Source organism: Centroberyx affinis, unplaced genomic scaffold, assembly GCF_046629955.1.
Source record: "Centroberyx affinis isolate AG114_WGS23_722 - 3 ecotype Tasmania unplaced genomic scaffold, CSIRO-AGI_Caff_v1 ptg003043l_1, whole genome shotgun sequence".
In the NCBI taxonomy this organism is placed as follows: Eukaryota; Metazoa; Chordata; class Actinopteri; order Beryciformes; family Berycidae; genus Centroberyx; species Centroberyx affinis.
This window is the reverse complement of record NW_027281133.1, coordinates 163,418-191,043: the sequence shown is the minus strand read 5'-3', so window position 1 is coordinate 191,043 and position 27,626 is coordinate 163,418. Positions and strand designations below refer to the sequence as shown.

At 42.8% G+C, this 27,626-nt stretch overlaps 1 protein-coding gene across 1 annotated transcript; it reads right to left on the bottom strand.

Moving 5' to 3' along the window:
• Nucleotides 1-813: 813 nt before the first annotated feature.
• ube2e2 (ubiquitin-conjugating enzyme E2E 2) lies at nucleotides 814-26,044 on the bottom strand. Its single transcript, XM_071537418.1, has 6 exons — nucleotides 25,912-26,044; nucleotides 24,089-24,272; nucleotides 22,857-22,907; nucleotides 9,382-9,514; nucleotides 4,470-4,617; nucleotides 814-1,677 (listed from the first exon to the last, which is right to left on the bottom strand). The coding sequence occupies exons 2-6, from the start codon at nucleotides 24,262-24,264 to the stop codon at nucleotides 1,580-1,582; spliced, it is 606 nt and encodes a 201-aa protein (XP_071393519.1). The 5' UTR covers nucleotides 24,265-24,272; nucleotides 25,912-26,044; the 3' UTR covers nucleotides 814-1,579.
• Nucleotides 26,045-27,626: the final 1,582 nt, after the last annotated feature.

The window sequence follows — 27,626 nt, the reverse complement described above, 5'->3', positions numbered from 1 at the left end:
CTGACAGTTTACATTAACAATTCTTAAAACAATACGATGAAATTGGGAAGTGCGATTCTCATTGGGCTGGACCTTTAACATTATGCCAAACAGATTTCTGGCAATTTTTGCTTGACCTTTGCTCTCCAGTAGAGGAGAGTCAGGAGAGCACAAACCTCTGCCAAAGCCGAGCAATTCTCCAACTTGCTGTTACACCCAGCAGCATTATTCCTATCACTTACATTTGTTGTGAAATTGATTTCTCGACCTTGCAAACACACCCTTAGGATTTTAAATCAAGTCTCTATGTCTGTTAGTTTCATAGTTATGGCTAAAAAAAACCCCAATCATTGTCTCCTGGTGGAAATCACAGATCTGGATCAGCAACAAAATCTAATAAATTGTTCCTTGGCCCAAGACCTATCATGTCCAAATGTAATGGAAATCAGTTAATACGTTTTTGAGATAACCTGCTGACAGACAAACAGACGAACTAACAGGGAGGGAAACAAAACCTCTTTGGCAGAGGGAAAAAAAAAACTACAAGATCAAATTTGGACTCACTGCGGCCAAGTTATGGCAAGAGCCATAACTTGCCATTCCCAGTTGACGCCCATGTCTGATAAGAATTTTATTAGCCTAAATTGAGCTTATTTGTCTATAACAGTAAAGTTTTATAATCAGGTCTGTGTGTGTGTGTGTGTGAGAGACATTAAAGCAGTACTAAGGTGAGAGTGGGATGGAGTGGAAATCACTGACTGGGTGTAAATGTTTGAGGCTGCAGGCTGTAGTGAAACAGGAAACTCACAGAGACAGAGCACAGCAGTCTCACAAGCCAACCACAGTGTGTTTTATTGGGTGCTTCAGTAATACAAGTGCACAACAAACCACTCTGCAATTGCAGAGGTGGCGGGTAGCCAGTAAATATACAAGTCCTGCCTCTTTCACAAGCAGACCTATACTTTTGTGGTCTGCCTCAAAAGCCTTTGAAAAAATACATACAGTACAAACAAAACCAGAGGGAGTTGAAAAGCATGAAGGATCCATTGATGCAAATCTTCCTCCTGTTCCATGCAGATAACATATCGATGACAAATACAAAAAAAAAAAACAACATAAAATAAAATAAAATAAAAAAACACACAAGGAAAAAAAAAAAAAGTAAAAGCATATATTCTGCATGTTTGTTCCAGGTGCCACTAAGAAAACGAGATTACATATTGTATAGCTGAAGGACAATGCGTATGATAATTATAATATTCTTTTTTTTTTTTTTCTCAATACAATACTTCCAACATTCAGATATTGGAAAATAAAAATCCCAATCTACTCTTTGTATAAAAAAGAAGCTTTCAAGTCAACAAGGAACAAAGGACATTTTCTTTTTTTTTTTTTTATACACAGAAAAGGTAGATAAAAGGTTTGGGGAGGAGGAGGAAGAAGAGGAGGAGGAGGAGGATGAGGAAGAGGAGGGGAAGGTATACCGTTGCACTTAGTGAGTGTGCTTTGACAGACTAAGGGTGAGAGAGGTAGAGAGAGGTACAGTGAGGGGGGAGGAGGGTGGTAAAGGGGGGGAGGGGGGCAGTTAGCGGCTGGGAGTCTATGTGGCGTATCTCTTTGTCCATTGCTTGGCTATTCTGTCATGCTCTGTTCTGTTGGTCAGGTATTGTGTGGCGATGCTTCCCACCAGAGGGTCGGCTGAAAGGCACAGAGAGAGAGAGAGAGAGAGAGAGAGAGAGAGAGAGAGAGAGAGAGGCTGGGTGAGTCACTGTACAGGAAACCAAAACCAAGGGTCAAGGGTCACTGGCAGGCACTTTAGGTTTGGCACAACGCTCCGCTCACCTGCAGCATGTAACAGCAGGTTCTGTCTTACCTGATCCACCACTTCAACATGCAGTCAAGTGGTGAAGTTGGGGTTTTTCAGCTGAGGAGGGGGGTTGATCCGCACAACAGCATACTGCTCCAGGACATTTATTCACAGTACACAACGTTTCGACCCGTCTTGGTCTTGGTCAGGTGCTTCATAACACCTGACCAAGACCAAGACATGTCCTGGAGCAGCATGCTGTTGTGCGGATCAACTGTTTTACTGATGCATTTCTCTCTCCTGAATGAGACTGCTGGAAAGCTTGCACTTGCCCAGTGTCCTAAGCATTTTATCCTCTCAGGCCCAGATTCACTAAAAGATTTGCATGTGTTATATCACAAAAAAATGACCAAATCAAAGAGTCAAGCTGCTCACTAACCGTGTGTGATGAATGGAAAGTGTGTCAAAAAGCGCTAGACAAAAAGATAAAACCTCTTTGTGCCTGTAAATTGCAAATCTCAATATTTTTCACATATCAATTTGCAGGTGAGGCCGTGTAAATGAAGATTGCACCCAATTCACTAATAATTCGCGAAACCATGTCCTAGATCTTTTGAAAAGTGACAAAGACTTTGTGCAGAGTTTGGCTGTTCAGAATGGCTGCTGTCATTGCCTTAAAGTCACACAAGCAAGAGAGAGAGTTTTCTGTCCTTGAATCTCAGTTCAGATCAGAGAATGCTCCAATTATAAAGGGGCTTTAGGGCACAAGGGTGCCACCTTGGTGGATTAGACTTGGAGCTGAAGCACTCAATTTGGTCATGCAGTTGGTGATGAAGGGGCTGTTTGCCTGTGCAGCGCTCTTTTCCAGGGTTTATTTGCACCACAACTTGATCTGCATAAATTTCTTAGTGAATAAGAGGAAAACTCTGCGCTTAGCTCAAGCAACTGAGGTGCAAATTTTTTAGGTTTGTGTATTTTCCTTCTAAAAGCTGCTTACAACTTCACCGTTATCTCCCAAGACATAGCATTTGCAAGTTTGAGCACATGGTTAAAGTAAATATTATCTTTGTTACAGGCATGTGCTTTGTAAATGGAAATTATATAACCGTCCATGCATCACCCATCTGTGTTGCTCCAGACTCCAGTCTCTTCCATTCTAGTCCTAACCACATCGAAAACAACTTGCAGAGACATTATACTGTGAGGCTTTACATTGGTTTGTTTATGAAATAGGGATAAAGAAATCTGTCAACTGTTCAAGCCACTCCTGTAGAATATATACAATCTTTCGTCAGATGGAAGAGTGTTTTCCTGGATTATGTTGACTGGTAGGCATCTATCATGCCGGCTGAAACAGCAGCAGGTTCCAAACAGGGAAGAGTTTCGCTCCAAGAAGCAGCTACAGCCCTCGCTAGCCTGAAGGACACCCGTGGCATTAATTTTATTACGGCCACATCCAGTCGACTTGATAATGACATTGTCCCAAATGCAGTGGCATCAATGATCATTGTTATTCAAATTAAAAGCACAGACGATCCCCGGGGAGCTGCAAAGAGCATCTGAAGATTGAGGTAGAAGAGTCAGGGAAACGACAGGGAAACGACTAGAAAACCGTCACTGCAGGACAATTTCCCATTTCCCTGACTGGACTCTCAGCTCCGATTCATCATACAGGAACTTAAAAGTGCCATAAGTAAGATTTCCCGTGGCATAAAATGACCATAATATATCTGCAGGGGTGGATAGGGTTCTTGATCAATACCAATGACTCACTTTCCGGCCCGCACTCTGTTTTAGAAAACACTCCGCTCACCGTCTCAAACCAAATGACAAAGCAGTTTTATTATTCCAGTTATCTTTCATGGTGACATATTACCATTTCACTGGACGTTTCTATTGGATCTCTGCTCTAATTAGCTAGCTTCCTCATCTCTATTGTGTAAATGTGACTTTATTGTGAAATACAGGCCACCGTAACCTGTCCCAGAGGCTTGTCCATGTTGTTGCAATTCCTGGTCGGCAATAGAGCTAGAAAAAAGTCATAGCTTACTTAATGCCCCTTTACGTCTTGAATAGGCTGCACAATTAATTGAAAAACATGGTATTATGGTGCTAAGCCCAATTTCTGGCATATAAATTAATTGCACATAAAAAAAAAAATGTATTGTATTGAAACAGAGCAAATCTTAAACATCTCAGTTTTTCATTAAAAATGTTTCTTGTTTGATGAAAAATGAAAAATATTGAAACATCTGTGTCTGTAAACTGTATTGCAATTTATATCACAACTGCAATATTCAGCAAAAATAATTGCAATATGATTATGTGTCAATATCGTGCAGTTCTAGTCTTAAAAATAATTCTGACTGCATGTCAACTTTATATTTACTCCAGCGTTGAGGTTGATTCATTTTCACTTCAATTCAAGTCAGTTCAACATCTAAAAAATAAACTGCAACTTATCTGCTACACAGAACAGTCAATCTCAGTTATTTCTTACTCAGTTGGACAAGGCAAGCTCTCCGTGCTTCTCAAAGCTTTTCCAGCGTTTGAACGCGGAGGAAAATCCACTTCCTGAACTGAGTGAATTGAGAGTGGCACGACCCCGGCGCCGGCTCACTCCGCCTGACAGTCCGTCGGTCTGTTTGTCAGGCGGGCCCGCAGAGCGATGCTGACGTCTTACCTGGGTTGCAGTCTGTGAGCAGGGAGCAGATGGACAGCAGCACCTTGGAGATGGTGAGGGCGGGGCTCCAGTTGTCCTTCAGGATGTCCAGACAGATCACCCCCTGGCTGTTGATGTTGCAGTGGTAGATCCTCGTACGAAACGTTACCTGGAGACACAAACACACCGCGGTTCAGAATTAGAAACGCAATCTCTCTCTAAGCGGCGAATACGATGAACAGAGAGGAATTTGTCCTTGTCTGGAATTTGCTAAATCCAGGCATTACAGATATAATGGTGTCTTTATTATTTAGTCGACACTAATGGAAATTACTACCTAATAGAGACCAAAAAAGAGAGAATATTGATTGACTGATATGATTCACAATTCTTATTCATATGCCCTTAGACAGTCCAATCAGTACTTTCTAATTTATCCAATAAAAAATTAAAAATATTATTTGAAAATAGGTTTTATCATACTTTATATTACCGTGCAGTTCACTGTGATGAAAATCCGTTTTTATTATTTTTGTGATGTGATTTTGCATATCAATGTATGTATAGGCCTAACTATGAGAAATAGTTATACATTAATATCGAAATCATTTCTTATGATTGTGATATTCATTTTGTCCATTTTGCCGAACCCTAATCTTATGTGTGTCTGAGTTTCCAGAACTGTACAATGCAAAATTGAGCTGAAAATAAACTCTTCTTAGTCAAGATCAGTATTTTCTGTTAACATATTTTATACTCACTGCCACCTTGCAGTATAAGATATCTCAGAGAGCATTAATGAGCAAACTAACTGCCTATTTATTCATGATCCTATCCAGTATGCATTGATATTTAAGGAACAGGTGTTAATGAGTGTGCGAGTATTGTGCTGGTTAGATTAAAGCTCACGCAAATAATGATTGTTAAGGGTGTAAAATACTGTTGGGAAGAGACGATTTAGCGTCACCTAATGATTTTATATCCCGCCTTCCTGCTACCACGCATGATGAAGTATCGACAAGCCTTCCTACTGCAGCAGTTGGGGGTAAACTGCCTTGCTCAATGGCTCCTTGGCCATGTCTTGTCTTTGTCCTTGTCTTTCCCCACCCAGATTTTCCTGGCCAGCGTGGGACTGAAGCACCGGGTGAATTTCCAGAGATACGACTATATGAGTTTTTACAGATCCATTTGTGTTGCAGTGAAAAAAAAAAAGCACAAGTGGGTGTAAACGCTTAATCATAAATTCTAACAATCCACAAGGTCATGTTCCCATTCATTACCAGTGTAGCAGCTCCAGCGAGTAAAACAGTACAGCAAGACACACACATACAAACAAAACTAGACACACAGAGGCATTGCTAGCGGGAGAAGCTTGTAGAAACACAAGTGAAATCCTATTGCATAATGGAAAAGCCCTTCGCTCCCATCCGTCCTCCACCTCCCAGCTTCTTGTTGCCACACAAAGCAGCTAGTGGTTTTTCGTGTTGAAATCCCCGCCTACATTTTAAAACGCCTCATCAGCTCCATCGCTACATGTCAAAGACATCTGCAGGCTCACAGAAACAAAATCCTCATGTTGTGCACATATGGCAAACTCACACACATGACATAGACTCTTACACATTACATAGACTCTTACACATTACATAGAGCCAGGAGCACATTACATAGAGCATTATATATACTATTACACATTACATAGAGAAATCGCACAATTTGGCAACCAGCATCTTTGAGGGTTTCATCATCGAGGGTGCTTGATGGAAGTTGTTTTGGGATGTGAAATGGTTACTATATAACCTTTTCCACCCAGATCCAAGGAAGTCAGTAAATTATATTGAAAATTGAGTAATTCAGCTGCTATTGTAGGTTGCACCATGACATGCGGTGTATAAATGAACAGTTTCCAAGCTCAGTAAGAGGAAGAGGTTTTTCAGGCAGGGCAGGAAACTAACAAAACCAAATGCTGGTGAAGTTTTGGCTGTGGCTGGTGCTTTAAGCTGTTGCTCCCACCACTTTGTCAGGCAAACCACCATCACTTTTAGCATAATTTCTATCCATTTGGCTGGTACTCCAAATTGGCTTGTGAATTAATTACATTTTAGCCATTTAGCTGATGCCGTTTTCCAGAGCGACTTACGAGCGCAAGAATGAAATGAGCTGCGAACACACACTGCTGAGCCACACTTCACATAACAAAATATCCCCATGAGATTTGAATCATCATGTAAGACCGAGAACTACTAGGATGTGAAATGATTTTAAAAAATTCAGACAAGAGCATATTAGAAGCAGATGAAGTCCTCCTCAGATATGGGAGAGATGGGTGTGACTCGGGGAGGAGAGCAGGGCTTTAAGTCTCATGGAGATGAGTTTCAAGCTCACAATGGAAGATAGAGCCTGCCAGGTGGGGAAGCTTGTGATAATCAGGAGCCAGTGGTGAGACACAGAGGATCATTTGAAAAGCTGCTGTGGGCCTTTCACTTCCCTTTCCCCCCCCAACCCTCCACATTACACCGATATATCAGCATCAGTAACAGTATAATGGGCAGATTTAATTGCCCCACTGAGGCCCATTTAACACTATCTGTCAACGGTGCTATGTGTATGCAGCCATAAACGCACACCCCTCTCTAATATGAAAAGACAACTCAAATATTTGTTGTTTTTTATGACCGATTGATCAATTGAAAATATTATTTACTACTTCATTAAATCATAAACTTTTGTTCCCAAACACCCTCTATGGCTTTTCTCATGTTATACTGAATTAGACTGACCAACAGAGGGCAGCATGGTGTAAAATCGAGGAACCACAAAAGAATAACAGTTTTGTCATCACTTTAAATATTGGAATCGCTCTTCATTACCAAGTAACACTAAATGAATTCATTTAAATGTCACAAACACCCCACCAGCAAACTGCATCCCCCCCACCACGCAGCGACCTGCAGCATTTAGACTCTACTTTTACCTGGATTTGCATAGAGACTGTGCTCATGTCACACATCCTCAACAAACACACAAACAACCTACCGCCGGGCTGTTTATAACGGCTTGGATGTGAGCTTGACATCTGTTTGGTCGTGACACTTGACACCGCTGTTTGGCCCGCGCCAATCACCAACATCTGGCCCGCCTGACCCCGACCCTCCAGAGGAAACTTCTAATGAGCCTTGGCATTCCCAAAATCGCACAGGACAGGACGTTATAAATAATACCCCTCCACTGAAACGCATCCACCTGGCGAGCTCGAGATTTTTAAAAAGCGAGAGTGGGGGCGGGGGATCTGGATCCAAAATTCCCAAGCCTCGGGTCTGAGCGCATTCAGCACTGAGCTTCATTGGAGCGTTTCTATTGTGAGGGAGTGTATGGCAGCTACGGGGCGATGGGGTGGTGTTGGGGGGTGGGTTGAGGGGTGAGGGGGGGGGTTGGCTGCAGATCACAGTGTGTGTGTCGGAGGGGTAGGAGGTATGGGTTGGGGGGGGCGGAAACACTCAAGCCCTCTGGCTACAGAAAGCCGGGCCGGAGCCTGTGGATTTGTTTGAGTCTGCTGTCAAACACAGAGCTGGTGGTTACACAGCACAAAGAGCGAGAAACAGGGAGAGACGAGAGAGAAAGAGAAAGAGAGAAAGAGTGAGAGAGAGAGAGAGAGAGAGAGAGAGAGAGAGAGAGAGAGAGGGAGGGATGGAGAGAGTGAGAGAAAGAGAGAGAGAGAGAGAGAATGAAGGCCAAGTGAAAGGGTAATCGGGTGCACTGCGGACCAAAGGGAGACTGGCCCTGACATATTCTGTGTGTTCAATAATGACATCCACTCAACTTCTCTAAAATGATCTGCAGAGAAAAACATATAAAAAAAACAAAACAGAAAAACAGTGCTTGAATAGCCGAGTATTGAACTGGTCTGGATTTGGCAAGAACCAGATCTCTACAAAATAATAGCAGCTCAAATCACAAGAGTTCTTCCCAAACAAAAGTGTAGAGTGCAAAAGTGCTAAGCAAGCTGTAAAACAGCTGTGTCAAATCGCATAGAGTACCGCCACTGAGAAACTACCACGGCACCAGATTTGATAAAATGTGCTGTACTAGTGTAATACTATGTTTTTCATGAACTGGTACTTCATTTTGTAGTGTTTCACATCATTATATTATCGTCAACTTGCATAAAAGTCACTCTTGAAAACTGAAGTCTTATAAAAACTGAAGTCTGCCAGATATTGTTACCAGAAAATCCTGCTCCAGATAACTTTAAATAGTGATACGTTGCGTTCTGACAACCATGATGTTTTGCTGCTATCATGCCAGAACTGAAGGACTGTATGCATCAGCAAAATTAGAAACTTTTTGTAGTTGCAGCCACCCCTCCTCAAAATGACTATTAATAGCTTTTTGATAGAACAAAAACATCTACAAAAGTTTAAGAATAATTATTGTATCTGAACAATTTTAGGTATTGTTTCATGTTAATTTTAGGTTATTTTACTGTTTCAGTTTTATGATTTTTTTTTAGATATTTATTTTTTGTACCATGGTATTGTTAAAGGAGCACTACAGTGATAAGAAATGTTCCTACTCAATTTTTCCCTAACTTAATTTTCTTGACTGGATGTGAAGATTTTGGTCGATATTCAAACTGACACATAATGACTGTCCAGTGCACATTATTATTATTCTTCACAACAATAATCACATGTGAAATGACAGTGTGTCCATGACTACAGGAAATGTGTGATCATACTGTATGGGTATCAGCACAGCCCAACAGTTGTTTCTTACTTTTCTAGACCTTTTGTCCAATTCCCAAACTTCTCCAGATCTTAAAATGACCAAACACTCTTTCCATACGTTTCCAGACCTGTGTAGGAACTCTGGATACTCGGTCAGGTATCCAAGTATCCAACTGTGTCAACACTAGTGTCTACTGGCTGCTGACCTTGGGGGGTTTGAAGGGGTAGTCGGGTGTGAAGGCGATGTCCAGGAAGAAGACCCCTCCCTCGTACACGGAGCCCGGTGGTCCCAGGATGGTCGACCTCCACTCGTAGATGTTGTCTCCTTTGGGGCCGGCGCTGGAAAAAAAAATTGAAACAGAAGACGTGTTAATATGTTAATCAGCGCAGCGCACTGGAATCGACAGCCTGGTGTTAAAACTGCCAGCGGGCGGACAGAGATTTGGGGGAAAAGAGTTGCTGAGGCGGTAAATGCCGGGTTCTGACAAGTTAATGACGGAGATTTTACGAATGCTCAAGCTGTGGAGGTTTCAGAGATTTTGGCCCAGGCTTTTTTAGTGGGAGATTTGGCTTATCTTTCAAAAGGTTTATATTAGATTACAGGCTATTGGGAGTTGTTGCTGAGAGTGTTGCTGAGGCAATTCTGACACATTGACGCACACATACCACAGAGAGTAAAATACTGAAATCCTGGAAAAGAAATGTAACCGTGTAACTGAATGAAAACCAACAATCTGTAAAACAGAATATTACAAGAGATACATGACAAGAAAACAGTTACTCAGGGTATATTTATAGGGCATCCACTGCAAAATGATTTCATCTCTGTGGCCTATTTTTACTAGATGAGTAGTTATGTTGAATGGAGGCTGAAGGTCACATCTGTTGTATAGGCCTGGTAATTAATGCCATTTCCATATTAAGGACTCCCTCCCCCACTGTTGTTTGTGGTAAGACCCTGGGCTGGCGCAGTGCCAGAAGGAGACCGGGACAATGTCCAGATCACAAAGCCCAGGACAATGAACAATCCCTCCGATTTCATGTAATTACCGGGCATAATCTTTAACGCCAACCCAAACCTGCTGGCGGATGTGCTTACAAATGTGTATGCGGACTGCCTGAAACACACTTTTCCTTGAGGCTGTGCTATCACTGCTCATTTTTATTTAGACATAAACCATTAATCTGACACTGAGATGTTCTGACAACGACCATACAGCAAACTTTGTAATAACAGCAAACTGTTAAACAAGCGTCTGGCTCCATGCATGCCCTTGACAATGGATCATTCTCCATAAATAGAAATTAGACATTAGATGTTTCCTTCCTCCTTCAGTGTCACACATGCAAATTTCCACTAATCTCCTTTGCCACTCTTTCACACTGCCCCTCTCCTAAGCCTTCTTTAATTAGCTAATTATGATCACTGCTTCTCTAGGGAATTACTTAAGAATACACTCTGTCGATAAGGAATCCGCAAATCTGGACTTCTGTTGTTTCAGGCACAAAGAAAAAAAAATCTGATGGATTTCTTTTTTGTAAGAGTTGTAAGAAAAAAAGAACAAAAGCAAAGCATGTGGAGGGACCATGCTGGATGTTGCCCATTATTTTCTGCTATGAACCAAATAAATGCTGAGATGGTGCTTCAGTTTGTGAGGTGGCTGTTGCTTTGGTTTCGAGCACAATAACTACCAGTGTACACATGATGTGTATTTATGTGCTGTGCAAAGGACACAAGTTGTCATCTGTGTTTAAGGGTGCGTTCACACAAAATATTTTTGGAGCGCTTTATCCAAACTGTGGAGCTGAAAGTAGGTACTTTAGTTCAGTTTGTTTCGGCAGGTGAGAACAATGGCATTCTAATTCGGATGGTACCAAATAACCGAGATGTCTGAAAATGCGAGTCCTGGTCCTCTTCCACGTGAACTGCAGTGCAGTTTGGTAGGAGTGAGGACATAATCCAAACAAACTACAGGAAACGACCCCAAAACATGCAATTTAATGGGTATAAGGAGGCAGATGTTGACATCTGATAGCCAGCAGTTTATACTTGGAAAGCCTAGCAGAACAAAATGAAGTGAGGGCAAACCGCAGTCTGGACTTTGTTTTTTTTTTCTTAGATTACTTTTATGGCATTTCTGTTTTATTGGACAGTACAATTGAGAGAGACACAAGAAAGTGGGAAGAGAGAGGGGGGTGACATACAGCGAAGGTCCCAGGCCGGATTTGAACTCAGGACATCGCGCCCTAGCCGACTGAGCCACCAGCATGCCTCTTCTTCATTTAACTGGTATGAGCACCAGTGAAAGGTAAAAGAAGAAAGGTAAACTACGGTTAAGAGTGCTGACAAGTCTATTATGCTTAACTGAAGCTACAGCGACTAGAATGGGATTTGTTTCAACTGCTGCCCGCTGTCAAAATCTAACCTTGTGGGATGACAAGTTTCCAAAACTCTGTCCAATAAACGAGTCCTTATGACTTTTGTTTACAGTTCCTGATTTGCTCGTAACTGGCCAATGTGAACCTCAACAAACCAAATAACAAAAAAGTAACAAAGTAAACTTTTGCACTATATTTCGGACCAAAGAAAACAAACTTAAGGTGTGATCACACCCCAACTGTTCATATGTTAGTCTATTTTCCCTGCAGTTGGCAACATTAGACAGACAAGTTCTTTTCCCTCTGATCTATTGCTCAAGGCAATGTTCCCTCCATGAAGCTTTGCTTGCATTTCTGTGCTGCAAACACCTCAAGGTAATACTCCCATTATTGTCATGCTATTCAGAATCTGCCCTGACACCAAGGTAAAAGAGAGAGCAGGCTATTCCCTTTTTTAAGCATTCCCAATAGAAGCGGACGCTCGCCTCCTTCAAGGCTGATGAGTTTGTGGCAGAGATAAAATCGACAAGATGGAAAGAGAGATGAGCCGGCATGGCAGAGGTCCTCGCTCAGCACACAGACTGCTGTAGAGGATCTGACAACCGCACAAGGGCTGTGGGTAAAGGCTAAGTCAATAGCTGAATGTGCATGCCACCGCTGGCCGTTGCTTGGAGACCTCCTCCCCCCACCGGCTCGGGGGTTCATGTGGTGCTTTGTTGCAGCTGGTTGAGAGCCAGCTCATTCAGGATCTGACAGTCTCTCACTTGGCCATTAGTTTGGGAGAGGTAAAGCGGTGTGGCCATTGCAAGAAGCTCAAATTGAATCAGGGGCGGCCAGATCAAGACTTCCGCAGAATCATAGCATCAGCGAGTCTTTGCACGAGATCCTATTCACCCGGCTTAAATTAATGCGAGGCTAATGGCAGGAGTTAAATGGCTTATGATTCCTTGACCCTGGTAATAGCTATGTAGAAAATGATGCTCTGCAGCTGACATATTCAATTCACAGTAATTGGGCAGTCAAGACATTTCATAAATTACAATTCTGCAAGTGTAACTTCAAACCGACGGGCTCATTTCGTCATATGCCATGATATTCTCTCTTGTTGGGCATGGCTGCAAACTCCTCGTTGGCGCTTTAAAAAAAAAAACTCTGGATCATTGAATCTAAAATGTCAACTCACTGAAGGGGTTGCAAGAACAAACCCGCAATAATCTAACACCCAGCCCCAACCCTGAAAACGGCGCAGCCTCAATTAGCTGAATGTTACTCCTCAAAAACCAGAGCGTCACTCCCCTCTCTCTAGCTGTGGAAAAACACTGTTCTCTTCAGCCCAGACAGATCTGCTCTGCACAAATACATGACGTTAAACAGTGCCGGTTATGAGCTTTGTTGTACGCTGCAATAATACCCTGTGTGTGTGTGTGTGTGTGTGTGTGTGTGAGTAATGCTACATCTGCAGTATACGTCGGCCGAACGGCTCGATTCAGTGAGTATTTGGGTCATTTGTTTCAAGGGTCTGGGATACATTAGTGTGCGGGTGTCCGTGAGAATCTTGCCACTGCCCTGTCCTCCGAGATTACGCTCATGTGAGAACCCACTTCGACAGCTGGAGCGCTTCCTCCGCAACAGAACACCAAAATAAAACGTTTTACCACTGATTCACGCCGCTTTCATACTTTGTGAGGCTGTGTGAGGTTTGCCTGTTCCTTCTGAAACCGTTAACCTCAGTTTACATTTTCTCTGACGGTTCATCTTTTTCTTCTGACGTTGCTTCTTTTTAACAGAATCGACAGTTCAAATTCTGCCCAAAAAAAAAAAAAAAAAAAAAGCCAAGGAAGGCAGTATCAACATCAGCTCATGTGGTCGGCACGTTTCAACAGTCATAAAATTGTGTTTGTGGTACCTGTGAGAGAGCAAGTAATTGCATCTCGCATTGATCTTATGTGCTTCACTTGAACAAAGGCTCGTCAGTGTACACAGGAGGACAAAGATCGGACACTTTGAAAGCAAGGGAAGCAATAGGAGCATTTAGAAATCATTTTCTTCATGGAAAAAAAAAGGAGAACGTACCACAGGCCTTCGTCTTCATTCATCCTCTCCATCCCAATTCTCCGGTTACTGAAAACTATCCAAGCTGCGTCCCATAAGTAAGGAGAGCAGTAATAATTTCCATATATATTGAATGACCTTTCCTTCCCGTGATACAGTGCGGTGTGCGAGACCAGGGTGTCCTTTGCCCCGTTTAATCATCTATATTGCCTTATTCCCTGCGCAGGGCAATCTGCAGATTGGTGCCAACCTGTGATAACCTTTATCTTGCGGCATGAGAGCCGGGCTAATCTCGCAAAATCGCTAACCTATCTTGCAGTTATTGTCAGCCAAAGCCAATTCCCCCAGACATCAGGGCTCGGGTTAAGTTGATGAAGGAGATGTAGTTAAGAGATCAGCCTGTGCCACTCACTGGTTCAGCTGATGATAGAAAGGGAAGCCTCAGAGATCCACTGTAAGGTACAGACTGACAGAGTTCAAAGACTGTAATCAGATCTATATGGCAGGAAAAAAACACATTGTTTCTTTACTAGAATGTTGTTTAACCACATCTCAGATATCCAAACTGATCAGCTGCCAAGATAAAGTTTTGGGCATTTAGCTGACACTCTCCAGAGCAAATTGTAATGACTGTAATGACTGGTAGAGTAAACTTAAATTCCTACAACGAAAACCACATAACAAGCAACCCCTATTAAGGAGCCCAAGGGTCACGGAAATGGCAGTAACAAATGTTCTTGTGTGCTTAAAATGATCGCGTGTGTCAGAAATAAGAGCCTGACAGAAAAGGTCATTCAGATAAATAATATGCCATGAAGTCATTCTCCTGACCACCGTCAATGAAACAGCTCCAGGCAGTACATTGGTAAGGCTTCAAAAGACTAGTCTTGGTTCTGTGGTTTCTTGCAATGGAAGAGACTTGTTCATGTTCAGAAATACTAGTTGGGCAGTCCCATGCACTAAAAACAACTCTAGCATTCTTAAATTCAATGATATTCTACTTTAAACAGTCAGACCAGCCTCTATTGCTGTGGAGTTCAGATTGGCAGCAATCCACTCATAGTGACTCGCCACTGAAAAACTATTCATTAAAAAATTATGCAGAGGATAGTCAGTGAAGTTCATCCTTTTATGATTCTTTTAGTTCAGTTTAAAATATAATGCTCACAGGGACGTGAGAAAATCCGCCTGTGTCGGTGGTGAGGGATCTGTTAAATTTCTCGCCAGCGTTATCTCACAGATCCAGCTTTGACATGAGCCGTTGCACCCAAAAGAAATGCAGACATATAAGGCAACAAGGGAGTAAAAATTATCTTCTTTTTCCTCTTTTCTTAGTAAAAGGGTCAAGAAAATTCACGCCCCATCAAAGAAATGCCAATTTTTTCCCCCTGCAGCTGATACTGATATTGATTCTCCAGCACAAAATTGTGTTTGACTAAATTTAATTCCACTAACAAATAACTCAAAGATACAATGATGGAAAATGCTGCAAAAATGAGTTAATTTGTATGGCAGCCTTCATATATAACAGTTGCCAGTCTCTGTGTTTGCACCCTCGTCTGCATGAGTGTTTATGTAAATGAGGCTCAGTGAATTTCCTTGTGGATAAGGAATGAATATACTGACATAAAACGGTAGAAAGCAAAAAAATAGACGGTTTAGATACCCATCAAACATATAAATGTGCACGGTGCAAGCACTTGAGCAATGCCACCAAGCACAAAACCTCAGACAGGGGAGCGGTACAGTATGGTTACAGGTAAAAACCTGTCAGAGCCGCCCGCTGCAGGAAGAGGCTGATAAATAAAACAGAAAAGTAAATCAGTAATTGAATGTGAATCAGTATGTTTTGGAGCTTGTGAATACCGCCATGCGCAAATAAAGCCATTATCTGCATTATTCGCCATTCCAGTTCATTCCCCCCAGGCACTTTTTTTTCCTAATGGCATAGTCATTCAGTTAAGATCTTCCATTCTATCGGCGCGGCTGCTGTGGTTATCAGAACAGGAACTTTAATGAAGCAATCTTCTTTCCCCCTGACCGTGAAAGAGCCCCAAGACCAATTACTGTGTAGCTCAACAGCCGAGGTGACACCTCCTTCCCCCAGTCTCTTGTCTTTATTGTCTCAAATGACATGGTTTGTTTTTTAATCAAGCCTTTTATTGTTCATCTGTACAATGAATACCGCAATTACTGACCGGACGGTTTATCCAGCAACAACCCCTTTCCGAGGGAAATGGTTGAATATGTGTATGCATGGTTTCCAAGTCGAAAGGGAATAGCGCAATTCTATTCCCGCAAGAAGGCAATTTCACATGCTGGGTTCAATCAATCTAAACAGCAGTTGGTATTGGACTGAGGAAGTGTACGTCGAGAGAGCGGTTTGAAGAACTGGGCTTTCTTTCAGGAAGTTTCTCCTCACTGGGGTTTACACTCATGTTTACAATGCTGTAAATAAAGCAGGGGATCTGTTTATTATCCTCAGCCCTCCTTTCTAATTCAGCGAGATGCTTCCGAGGTACACAGATTTTGGCGGGGTAAGCAGTTTTTCCTCCCTGCATCTGAGCTGCTGCCTGCAGCCAGCTTCTTGTGCAGTGCAAATGTTTGCCTCTGGCTACAAATGAATAATGTAGAGTATATACCATTACCATAATACACAGGCTTTGCATACATGAACGACACAACATCATGAGTCATAAAAATATCACTTAGCCCACAGAGCATTGCTGCGTACTCAGGGCAAAGGATGACACTACAAACAATAAAACAAGCCTTAGTAACAGCAACAAGGACCTCATGCCCTAAAACTACAGGTGCACAATTTGGCAAAGAATAAAAATAAAACAACATTTTTGTCTTTCTTTTTTCTGAGATATGAATTGCAATAAATGTGGACAGTAGCTTTATCTACGCAATTTCTTTCAGTGCATAAAAATGTAAAAAAAAAAAAAAGAAATGTGGTGCTAACAATGTGTGGGGCTAATTATTAACATTTGCTTTGCTTGAATAAAAGAAGGGAAAATCTATGCTGACATGTAACTTGATTTGTAGGCCAAGGATTCCTACAACAGCACAAGAGCACTGTTTCAGGAAAACTAAGCTGCCTGAAACAGATCTGCCTCCAAGACAAAACTGCAGCCTCTTGCGATTTGCAAATTGAATTAATCGATATTGCGATTTTAATATTTTTAATTTTGTAGCTCTGCTCCAAACTCCATTCAGCCATGATTAGAGAAATGTCTTTTCAGCGCCCCGCCACCTCCACAAAAGCACTCCAGGCAGCCATTTGGCCTTGTGGCCAAGGGAATGGACTTATTACCAAAAGGTCAATGATCAGAACGAGATGAGCTGCCGGATCTGCGGTAGAGCCTGATACTCCGTTGGTCTATTCCCTCGACACCGCATTAGCCCCGAGGTTTGCAAGTATAGAAATGTAGCATGAATTTTAATCTATGAGTTAAACAAATTAGTACAGAGAAAATGGCATTCCTTCAGGATGTTATTCATTGGTTATTTTTCATTTCACCAGTTAGAATAGAATGTTAAAAGTGGTAACATTTCATATGGCATTAAGAGACTTTAAATCTTCTTGGCAGGACCTATTATTTCTGACTTTAGAGGGAAACACATTAGATTTTGAGATGGCATCCCAGTCAAAGTGGTAATGGCATCTCAGAGCGATTGTTTACTTGTGAGTTATTTGTTCGCTTGCCAAAGATTCTTCTGTTTGCTTTCGTGTCAGCCGCAGATTACCATTCTGTCATTCTCAATGACCTAAACTGCTTCTGTGAAACTGGTTGTGTAATGGCAACACTCCACCGCAAAATGTCCACACGCCGTGCTTCATGCTCGGTTTCCCCTCCAACCCATTAATAACGTTCCGGACAAATGTTTGCCAGAAAAGTACCTCGCAAATGAGGACATTGAGAATTCAGTGACACACATGAATCAAGACAGGCTCTGTTAGCTGTCAAACAAGTGCCGCGGTAGAAAGCATTAAGGATAAATTAAACACAAGACAATGTTCTGAGGTCTAAGGCGCAGCATATGTTACCTTCGTTCAATATGAGCGGATTCATTTTCTTTTCCGCTCAAAACTTTGTTTGGAGAAGAACGATGGAGGGCAGATTAGGGTGCTTGGTAAGAAAATTACCGGTTTCAGCAGATGTTTCATAGTTGTACAAGGGAGAATTTCTGGCCATAACAAAAACAGCAGCAGCCTGTTGAGCACTGTCTCTTTGCATGTAAGAGCCTGCTGTTCTTATACCAGGGTAAGAAATTAACCAGCGGGCATTTTTTTCCCCATCTTGATCTGATTTTTAAAAAGGGCATTTTGGTCCTTTTCAGAGACAAATTTATTGAACTCTAAGATAATACATTTGCTTTATAATTGTAATTGTACCACTAAGATTTGTTTCAACTTCTTTCCCACCGCTGGAAACTGGCAGCAGGCCTCACAGAAGAGGATGGAGTCGTTTTCCCCTCTCTCTCTCTCTCTGTCCCTAACCAGTCCATCTTCCACTCCTCGGCTGTTGAGTTTTTGGCAATACTGGTCGTTTTATTTTTTGTTGATGCAGTAGTTTTTGTGGGGTCAGTGGTTGCACTCATGCGTGAATAACTCAACAAACAATGTGAACAAGGTTAAACGAAAAAGTTTACTCCCAATTATCAGGGGCTTTTTTTTTCTGCCCCCTCATCTAATCATGAGTTTTGAAGGGCATTTTTTCCCCCCCGAGCCCCGTTAATTCCTGACCCAGCCTTGTACCTTGTTTCAGTATGTACTGTGTTACTATGCCACCAAGAAAAAGTCCTGTATATTTATTCTACTTGCTAAAGATGTGTTCTCACTCAGGTTCTCTAATTTTGCAATCTATGGACAGAGCCTTGACAGAAAGGTCAGGAACATGCCAGCGTATAGTCAGACACAGACGGTTTATTATAGAACAAGACATCGATTAGGGCTAATTTATCCGAGGTCAAATGCTGTCATCATCTGAATGGATTAGCGTGTTTTGTTCACTGACATCCTATCCCATCGCATCGAGATCCTACCCCGGGATAATTCACCGACGTTACCGTGCAGAAGACAGTGATCAACTAGAATACCCAGGAGGCATTCTGGAGCTCATCCCCCCTTTCCTCCGGTCCCCGTCCCTCCGCCCCCCCCTCATGAATATTGATAACCCTCCCTGCTGTGCTTAATGGTAACACTGTGAAAAATGATGCTGGGTGTGTCACTCGCACATAATCCCCCCGGGGCCGCAGCACAACACTAATATGCAGCCATCGCAGACGTGAAGATGATCCCATCAGCCAGACGAGAATTAGAGGTCAGAACCCACATTGACAAGAGGCTAGCTTCTTGGTGAGACTTGATAATGGCGGAGATACATATTCACGTCGAAGGCCGAGAGCCGGCACGCACGTGAGGGAGTGACCAGCTGGGTGTTTTGCGAAGGAAACTATTCCCTCCAGCTTCCATGATGTCATCAGGGAGTGACAGCTCTGTTTTGGGCATCTTAAGGGCATTACATCACACCGGTTGTATTCGGGGGGGCTATTTGTGCCAGAGGCCGGCCATGTTATCCAGCCTTTTTAAAGAGGAACTCGTTTATGTTGCATTTAAGGCATTTATCTGATGCTCTTATCCAGAGGGACTAACAATAAGGGCAACAAAACAACAGGCTTAAAGGGAAAATCCATCCTCGGATAATCTTACACCGGTAGATATCATCAATCTGTGATGTTCAAAGCATTCCAGGAGTTATTTTGTGATGACATGTGTAATTAACTTTTTTGGTGAACCCACTTTCCCTCAACCTGCCCTGTGTTTCTACAGCCCGCAGGAAACGAGCATGAACTTGTTTTTTTTCTGCTATCAAACAGCGCTGAAAATATCTACGTTTGGCCAGTTATTTGTGGGAATAAGAGAGATACACCACCAAACAACAAAATGGGCCCCGAAATGCAAGGCACATCGCCGGAAGCTGTTTTTCTAACAGTGTTGACGTGTTTTGGGGTGGATTTTTCCTTTAAATCCCTAGATGTTTGAATCATCAGTATTACAAGGAAGCAACAGTAAGGAGGAGTACAACGGTCAGAGCCACAGCACACTGACGATAGATTCATCAAAAAAAAATCCCTGTGACTCAATGACTAAAATGACAATGCATGATAGAGAGAAGTGATAGGTAAGGAAACAAAAACCGAGTACAGAAGGTAGGAGGGAGTCTATTTCATGACAGGAATATCAGCGTAAGCAGAGGAGGCAGATGTGGGAGAGACGGGATATGATTCAAGGGGAGAGCGGGACGTGAAGTACAACAATTCTCCCACTCAATTTAAGAATTTTTACCAGTTATTCATATGGCCTAGGACAGACAGATTATTATTTTTAACTATCTCAGCTAAAGCTCAAACTTGTGATTTTGTCAGGTGTTGAAGTGTAGAGCTGTTCCATAGAAAATACACTGGAAAAGATGGTATAGATGACTGGGAAGGGAGATTTTCTGGGTACATTTTTTTGGCAACACTACTATAGAAAAAAATTATGTGGTTATAAAATCTCAAACAATCTGTGGGTCCACAAATAAATTCAGCCACCCTTTCTTTGTCTAAGGAGCAGCGCCAGACTTTATAGCTGATGACAACATAAATTTGAGTCTTTCTGGCTCTGGGAGAGAGTTATTATTCAGCAATATTGATTGGCCTGTGCTGGATCATAAGAATTGTTTCATTGAGTCATGTTCCTCTTTAAAGTGCATCTAATCAAAGAGTTTGTCCCAGTCAGAGCGTTGCCATATTTATGCCTAAATTGCAACTTTCAAGCAGGAGAAATACTATTCCTTTCAAATACTGCTTTATTTGCATCAATAGGTGTAAAAACACGAGCTGCCTGTGCAATATACTTGAAGTGCATGACAGTGAGAATAATTGCTATGTCAAATCCTCTTGGGTTTCAACATGTTCCTATTCGTTTGATGCATGACAATGCCAAGGTGACAAGCAAGCTGTCACAATACTGTGAGTGAGATAAAGCTTAGAAACAAATTTAAATACTTGCGGCTTGCGTTTTCGAGCAGTGACATAGCACAAAAGTGCACCAATTTTGTTTGCAGTGCATGGAAATTTATTTGTCTCTTTAAAGTCCCAGAAGACATGAAAGCCAGAAAACACTATTAAGTATCCTATTTATCAATACACAGGATTTAATGTAACTGTAGCTTGTGCTATTAAATGAAGGTGAGGGTCAACGCAGAAAGCTGGCTTGGATGTTAGAGGAAAGGGAGTGGTTGTTTTTATTGGGGTTATCAAGTGGGCACCTGAAGATGTTTTACTGAATTAGATCCATAACACTTCCAGCTTTTACAACAGTAGGCTACATCCTGGCGTCTCAAAACCACCTCCAGATATACGCGCTCTCAGCACTGATCTGCACCTACACTACAAACACACAAAGCAGTCCTCTCCACCTTGCAGTGAAAAGCAGCGTGATCCAATCCACACAGCCCTGTAGGTGATACTGAGGAGAATGTAGGTGATGCGAAGGAGACTGCAGATTTTAACTACACGATAAGCTTGGCAAATTCTCTCTGACCTGGACAAAGTGGCGAGGGAGTGTGAGGGCTCCTCACCGAGAGACAGATGAGACATAATACATCAGCTGGCCCCCAGCGCCGGGTGTTGAATGTACCGGAGTGAATCTCTTTAACACAACTCACTGTCCGCCTCCTGAAGGGGGCCAACAGGCTGTGACTCCATTTGTGGCGGGGAATGAAATGAATAACCTTTCAGGCTAACCTGGCCGGGAGCGGGGAGCGTGCGGCATACAAATGACAACACTGCCTTCGCCGTGTGCACCCATTCATGCAAATATGTAAATGCTGCCTTGATTGTTCACACGAGAAATTTGTTTTTTTGATGCATCTGACCCCCCTCCTCCCATCATTGTAACGGAGTACTAATCTATTTGGGTGTATCACAGAAACCACGTTATTAGATTTTGGTATCAATTTGAGTATGCAGAAAAGGGAACACACAGAAAGGATTATCTTGAAGAAGCTTAATTGTTTCCCAGGCAACTAGTTCCCCGCTAAGACGATGACTGTGAAATTTCTGCTAGCGATTATTTTACTTTCAAATGACTTACTCGTGTCCTCCAGCTAAATCCTTCATACAAGCCAACCTAGTTTTTTGAGGGGGGCTTTTGAAATAGATTATTTAGAGTCCTCGAGGAAAACAATATCTCATTTAGCCTCCAGTACAATAACAAAACTAGGTTGTGAGTTGGAATGAAAAGGTTAGCTAAATGTTTATCGTTAATGATGGCGGGTTTCAAATGAGACCCAGCAGGGGTGATTAATTCATGCAATAAACAAGGCTGTCTAGGGTGTAGTAATTCCACATCACCAGATGAGTCATACAAAGCCATTTTCCTTAATCATTTTAAACAGGTGCCTATAAACAAACACAGCCAATTCCAAAATGGTCAAAAAACATCAACATTTCAAAATCTCATGGAGCACATCTCCCTCAAGTGGCCTTAATCTAGCTAGGACCGGCCTCCATTTTCTGTCTTAATTTGTGTTGGAGTGCTGATTCAGAGGGTAATTAGTGTGCGGTAATAAACAGAGGCGTAATCAATGACAATGTCACTTTGTGTTATTTAAGTTATATAGGCTGGCTCCTGCACTGCATCCCAGAGGGATGCCTTTTGTCATGTCGGGAGTGACTGATGCACATGTGGTCTGCCACTCGCGAGCGACCATATCTCTTCCTCAAAGGGCCGAGAGCCGCGGCAGTGCCACACAATAACCATTGTCTGTGGTAAATCCCCAGCAGAGCGAGGGGGAACCACATGAGAATCGAAACAGGTTTTAAAGTCACACTGCCGCTTATTTTTCCCCTTTTCAATGCGCTCTCAACTAGAATAACGTGATCTAAAATGCTGCTTTTTCATGCGAGGTTGCAGTATGTGTTATCAAGCATTTTTCAAAAGAGAACAACAACACTAGAACGGGCTAGAGTCACTCTAATCCACCTGAGATTACCATCTCAAACAAAACACATGGAACAGCATTATGGCAGTGTGGCAACAGAGACAAAAGCATGTACATTACAGTATGGCCTTTCATTTTTAGAAACAAGAAGCCTTGAAAGAGACACATTTCTGATGTCTAGATTCATTAAAGCTTGAGCATCTGTACATAAAAGCTTAGTGTGTCAATAAAGAAAGATAAAATCTCCTTACCTGCAGTTTGGAGGTGGATCTAGTGTTATTTCTGCAAGCTCTTTCTGAATCCTGGAAAACAAAGACATTCATGTTTTAATCTCTGTTGGCAGGGCAAATCTCACAAAGATGAAAGCTGAACCATGCATCACTTCACCAGTCCATAAAGTCCATGTTTAAAGGTTCCATTGTAAAGAAGTAGGCTTGCTTTTTTCTAGTCTCAGCCATGTGGAGCTACACTACATGTTAACAACACAATAACAGTGATATACAGTGATATAGCCAATGAGGGCATCTTATATGTTTACTTCCATATATTACCATGCAAGTTGTGAATTGGCTGTGTCATGGTGTAAACAGTAATAAAGCTGCTGTTTGTAATCCATATGAAAAGCATAAAAATACAGATTACACAAAGACAGATAACTCTTTTTTATAACAATTCCAGCCAAAATACATTACACATATATTTGTCTTGGTGTTTTTAATGTTTTCTAGCTTTCACATTGGACCCATTTCATTGCCTGCGTGGGATACATAAAATTCTATTGAATTCAAAGGAAGATCAAGCAGAAGGAAATAAACAAACATGACTGCACTGACGATTTATAGCAATTAAGCGTGTAAAATGATGATTCAGACTCGGAGGGGCGGCCGAGTCCAGATGCTGCTCCTATATTAACGTTAACATAAACACAGTACTTCAGACAACAGTGAGGCATCTCAACCTCGCAGCCCTCGTCGTTCTGAAGACCCCGCAGAGGCTGCTTTAAGTGGAGCATACACACAAAAGGGAGATGTTCATAACATCAATCGCCGTTATAAAAAGACTCAGTGGCCTCAGCCAACCCTTGCTCAACTGGTTGCATAATTCTGTCATCGCCTGCCTTTCTGAGAATAAGTGGTAAGACTGGCGGAGGTAAGTGGTGGTGGCGTTGGTGGTGTAGGAGAGACAAGAGTGGTGCAGAGCATGAGGCAAATCCATTGAAATGAACGGGATGGAGTGGGAATGTCTCTTTCAAATGACAGCAATGACACTCCGGTGCCTGGCTGTGTGAGTCGCCTCCTTTATGTGGGTTTAGTGTCATACTGAATAGCACGGATGTTTAGAGTGACAATGCCAGCGGGACTTTTGTCTTTTATATAACTTCACACCCCCGGGGCACAAAGGGAGAGGCCCTTTCACAAACAAGCCCTGTCTAAATGCCGCTCTCCAGAGCCAGATTCACGCTTTTTTTTTTTTTTTTTTTTACCTCTTGGCACTGGTTGAAAGTTTAGCAGCAGTTTTACTCGAAATCTTGGTCTCCTTCTTTTTGGGCTGTGCTTGCTCCCGCTCCTGTTCAGGTGGTACCGACTCCCTTTGTTCGATATCCGAGCTTCCCCCGCTGGTGCTGGGGCTGTCGTCCGGTCTCTGCACTTCGCTGGACATCTTGGGCCCTGGAAAATAGGCGGCAAGTAACGTCACACCACCTTGATTGAGCATGGAAAAGGCAAATTTCCACTCCACTGGACAATAATGTTGATCTAACCTGGATTGCCCGCCTATATGCCACCTCAGCAATATTGTAGATTTGAGGGAAGCCAAAGTTTAGGGGGCTTTAATTTGATCAATGTGCAGTTGGACGTGCTTGAAGGCTAAAACAGAATAGGCTTCTTATTGCGGGATGTGCTGAGTGAGAGGCGAAGGCAGACGTTTATGACAGCCTACAGTGCTGTGAATTAAAGATGTAGGGCCCTTGTGCAATAGAGTATAACAAGCCATTTGCTTTAATCACCTGACGAAGATAGGGGTGATAAAGTAGGGCCTAGGTGTTTGGAAGACTTTGAGATGTAAGAGCCTTTACTGGCCTATTGCAAATAATCAATGGCCTGCTGCCCAGTGTCATTATTTCTGCCTTTTCTTGCACCAATAAAAGATAAGTCGGGATAATAATGTAGATTTGGGAAAATGCTGTGATAAACAGAGCCAATATAGATGGATGAAACAGCCCGAAATAGCCCAGCAGAGTGGGATTTAAAAAAAAAAAAAAGTAATGAACGTTTCATCAGTGACAGATCAAAAGAGGCACTTGAGAAGAAAAGACCAACCGTCACTCATCTGTGAAGAAAAGCACTGCCCTGGTTTTGTTTATGTCAAGCGCTCTTTGCGGACAAAAGACAAAATAAACATGCTGTATTACAAAAAAAAAAAGACAACTGACACGGATAGGGTATCCGATAGGGAAGCAGTTAATCAAAACGGTGAAGTAGAAGTGGCGGACAGCTCGCCTTTCCCGGGGGCGTTTCATGATGATAGGGACATCAACGGCAAAAAAAAAAAAAAATGTACCGAGTCGTCAGATAGCTTAGATATCGACTCGCCATACATGATGATAGAGGCAACGGTTGAGGTGTCAGATCGATAACGTTGAGATTACAGACTGCAAAAATAACGCCGAAAACGAGTTAAGATGTTTTTTGTGCAATCAGACATCACTTCACTGCTTGGTCAACCCGGATAGGTCAACAGTACTAAGGACGAAAAACACAATAGGGTCGAGTGGCACTGAAACCGAGCCGTCCTACAAAGCAATAATAACATCATTAGGAAGCTAGCGTTACAAGGCGGGGGGCGAAAAGTAGGACCCGCGGTTAACGTTACTGCTGCGAGGTGGGGGGCGGGGAGGTGGGGGGGGGGGGAGGGATTTAAAAAAAACAAACAACAACAACACAAAAAAAACACAGAATAGGCCTCGGCGTTTTAAACTCAAGGAAAATACGCATTGAAGGCGTATCTGCCGGACTCATCCGAAACAGCCGACGAGGGCTGATGGAGGACGGTCGACGGCAGGGCCAGATGAGCAGCGGTGAAATGTGCGGATCCTCGCCGTTTCTGGAGTGTCCACATTGTGCGTTGAGAGCAGTGACCCTGCCTCGGCACAAAGGGAGGCTCGTCCCACACATCCCCCCCCCACCACCCCGCTCCGCCGCCTCCTCCTCCTCCTTCACTGGAAAACGACACTTTTCACGGGACATTTACTTACTTTTTTTTCGCGTATCTAAAGAGGGGACGGTTAAATGCGTGCGTCGATATTACCTGGCAGCTGGCCGTCGATGCTGTATTCCGCGTTGTAATCCCAAGGTACAAAAAAAGTATATCCTCACACGGCCGTCTGCTCGCTCCCGTGTCCTTGCTATTTAACTGGAGGTAGCAGCAGCAGAAAAGCGATTACAGAAAACTGAGGCAGCCCCGGACCGCCTCCACGCGCGCTCCCTGCCTGCGCGCACTGCTCGTGCATGTGGGCTGCATTGGTGGAAGAAGAAGTAGCCTGCGCGAGGCCCTATACAGTATATCAATAATTACTTAAAAAAATAAAAGCCCATGATTGAAATTGGACTAATACATTGGACTTTTGATATTGATATTGACCAGGATATTCAAGATGGCTACTATGCATGACTCTCTTCTGAATACATGCAGGGGTGTAGCTAGGAATTGTGGGCCATATGCACAGAAGGTGACTCCCAGCCCCCCCTCCACTTTCCTCTCTTCCCAACACCACGATTATTAGGTGCCTCTACAAGACCTGGGCTTTGCTCATGTGTAACGCTTTTTGCAATGTGCACTGCTTAGGGGGGTCAAAATGATGTCATTGCGGCCAAAACGTCTGGGTGCATCGGAGTCACATGCGAGGTTGTACACCACCTGAAATTTGAAACAATGCGGACAGCACCGCAGAGCGAGAAACCAGAACTACTGGCCAACTTTTACGGGGTTTTGTTTACTTGTTGGAGGATGTGGAGACCTTGAATTATCCTACTTAAGTCCTTGAGGAGAAGTGCCAGAAGCATGAACGCCAAGGTACACGGATGGCACGCCTGGCGCTTTTGCACATCTAGCCACGAACAAGCATTAACCAGACCTAAGGCAGCGTTCACATGGGACTTTTGACGTCAATCAAGTTCATGGATAAGTTTGCACTGAAAGAAACCACCAAGGTTGCGTTGTTGCGGGCGAGTCTTGAAACCTTTTGAAGCAGTCTGTACAAATTTCATTGGCTGATGAAGTCCTTTAGCGGATGGTTTACCTACGCTCCGTCTACAGTTCAACTAGTTTCAGCTTCTTTGACAGACTGGGTTGCGATCTCCTCCATCGGTCTATGCCATCCTTCAGCACATTTCAACCAAACCCTGTTTTAAAACCAGAGGAGTGTGAAGTAAAAGTGTAAAATATTTATAACTAGAAGGGCACTCGGAGAGCGCAGACCTCCGCCAAGGTTCGTGCTATTATTGCTTGTTCGTGAGTCGGATCCGGATCCGCTCCCTTCCTTGGCCCATGCTGCACCCTTCCACGAAGTTTCATGAAAATCGGCCCGGTAGTTTTTCCGTAATCCTGCTAACAGACAAACAAACAGCACCGAAAACATAACTTCATTGGCGGAGGTAATCATATGCTTAGCTTGGGGCTCTGGGTAGTCAGTAGCTGTACCCCCCCAATACAGCACCCCAGTATTACCTCCATGTTATAATAATGTGCACAGCTTAGAGTGCACATTTGCACACTAGCACACATTTCCGAATATACAGCATGTACTTCCATCTGTACACATCTGATAATGTCAAAAGCTAACAATGCACGTTTTCACATCCACTTCACACCTGTGAATCCATCAACAAACATGCAGGATGTTTATTTATTTATCTGGTGTAGTAACCACAACATGTTCTTTAGTTGTATTTACTTGTATTATCTTCAACACTCTATTTGTTCTATTCTTATCTGTATCCTTCTCTCAGCTGCTGCAACGACCC

Coding starts and splice junctions, on each gene's coding strand:
- ube2e2 (XM_071537418.1), bottom strand. CDS start 24,264: ATGTCCAGCGAAGTGCAGAGACCGGACGACAGCCCCAGCACCAGCGGG. Junction 9,515..22,856: donor GATCCACCTCCAAACTGCAG/GTAAGGAGATTT, acceptor TTTTTTTTCCAG/CGCCGGCCCCAAAGGAGACA. Junction 1,678..4,469: donor GCTCACAGACTGCAACCCAG/GTAAGACGTCAG, acceptor TGTGCCTTTCAG/CCGACCCTCTGGTGGGAAGC.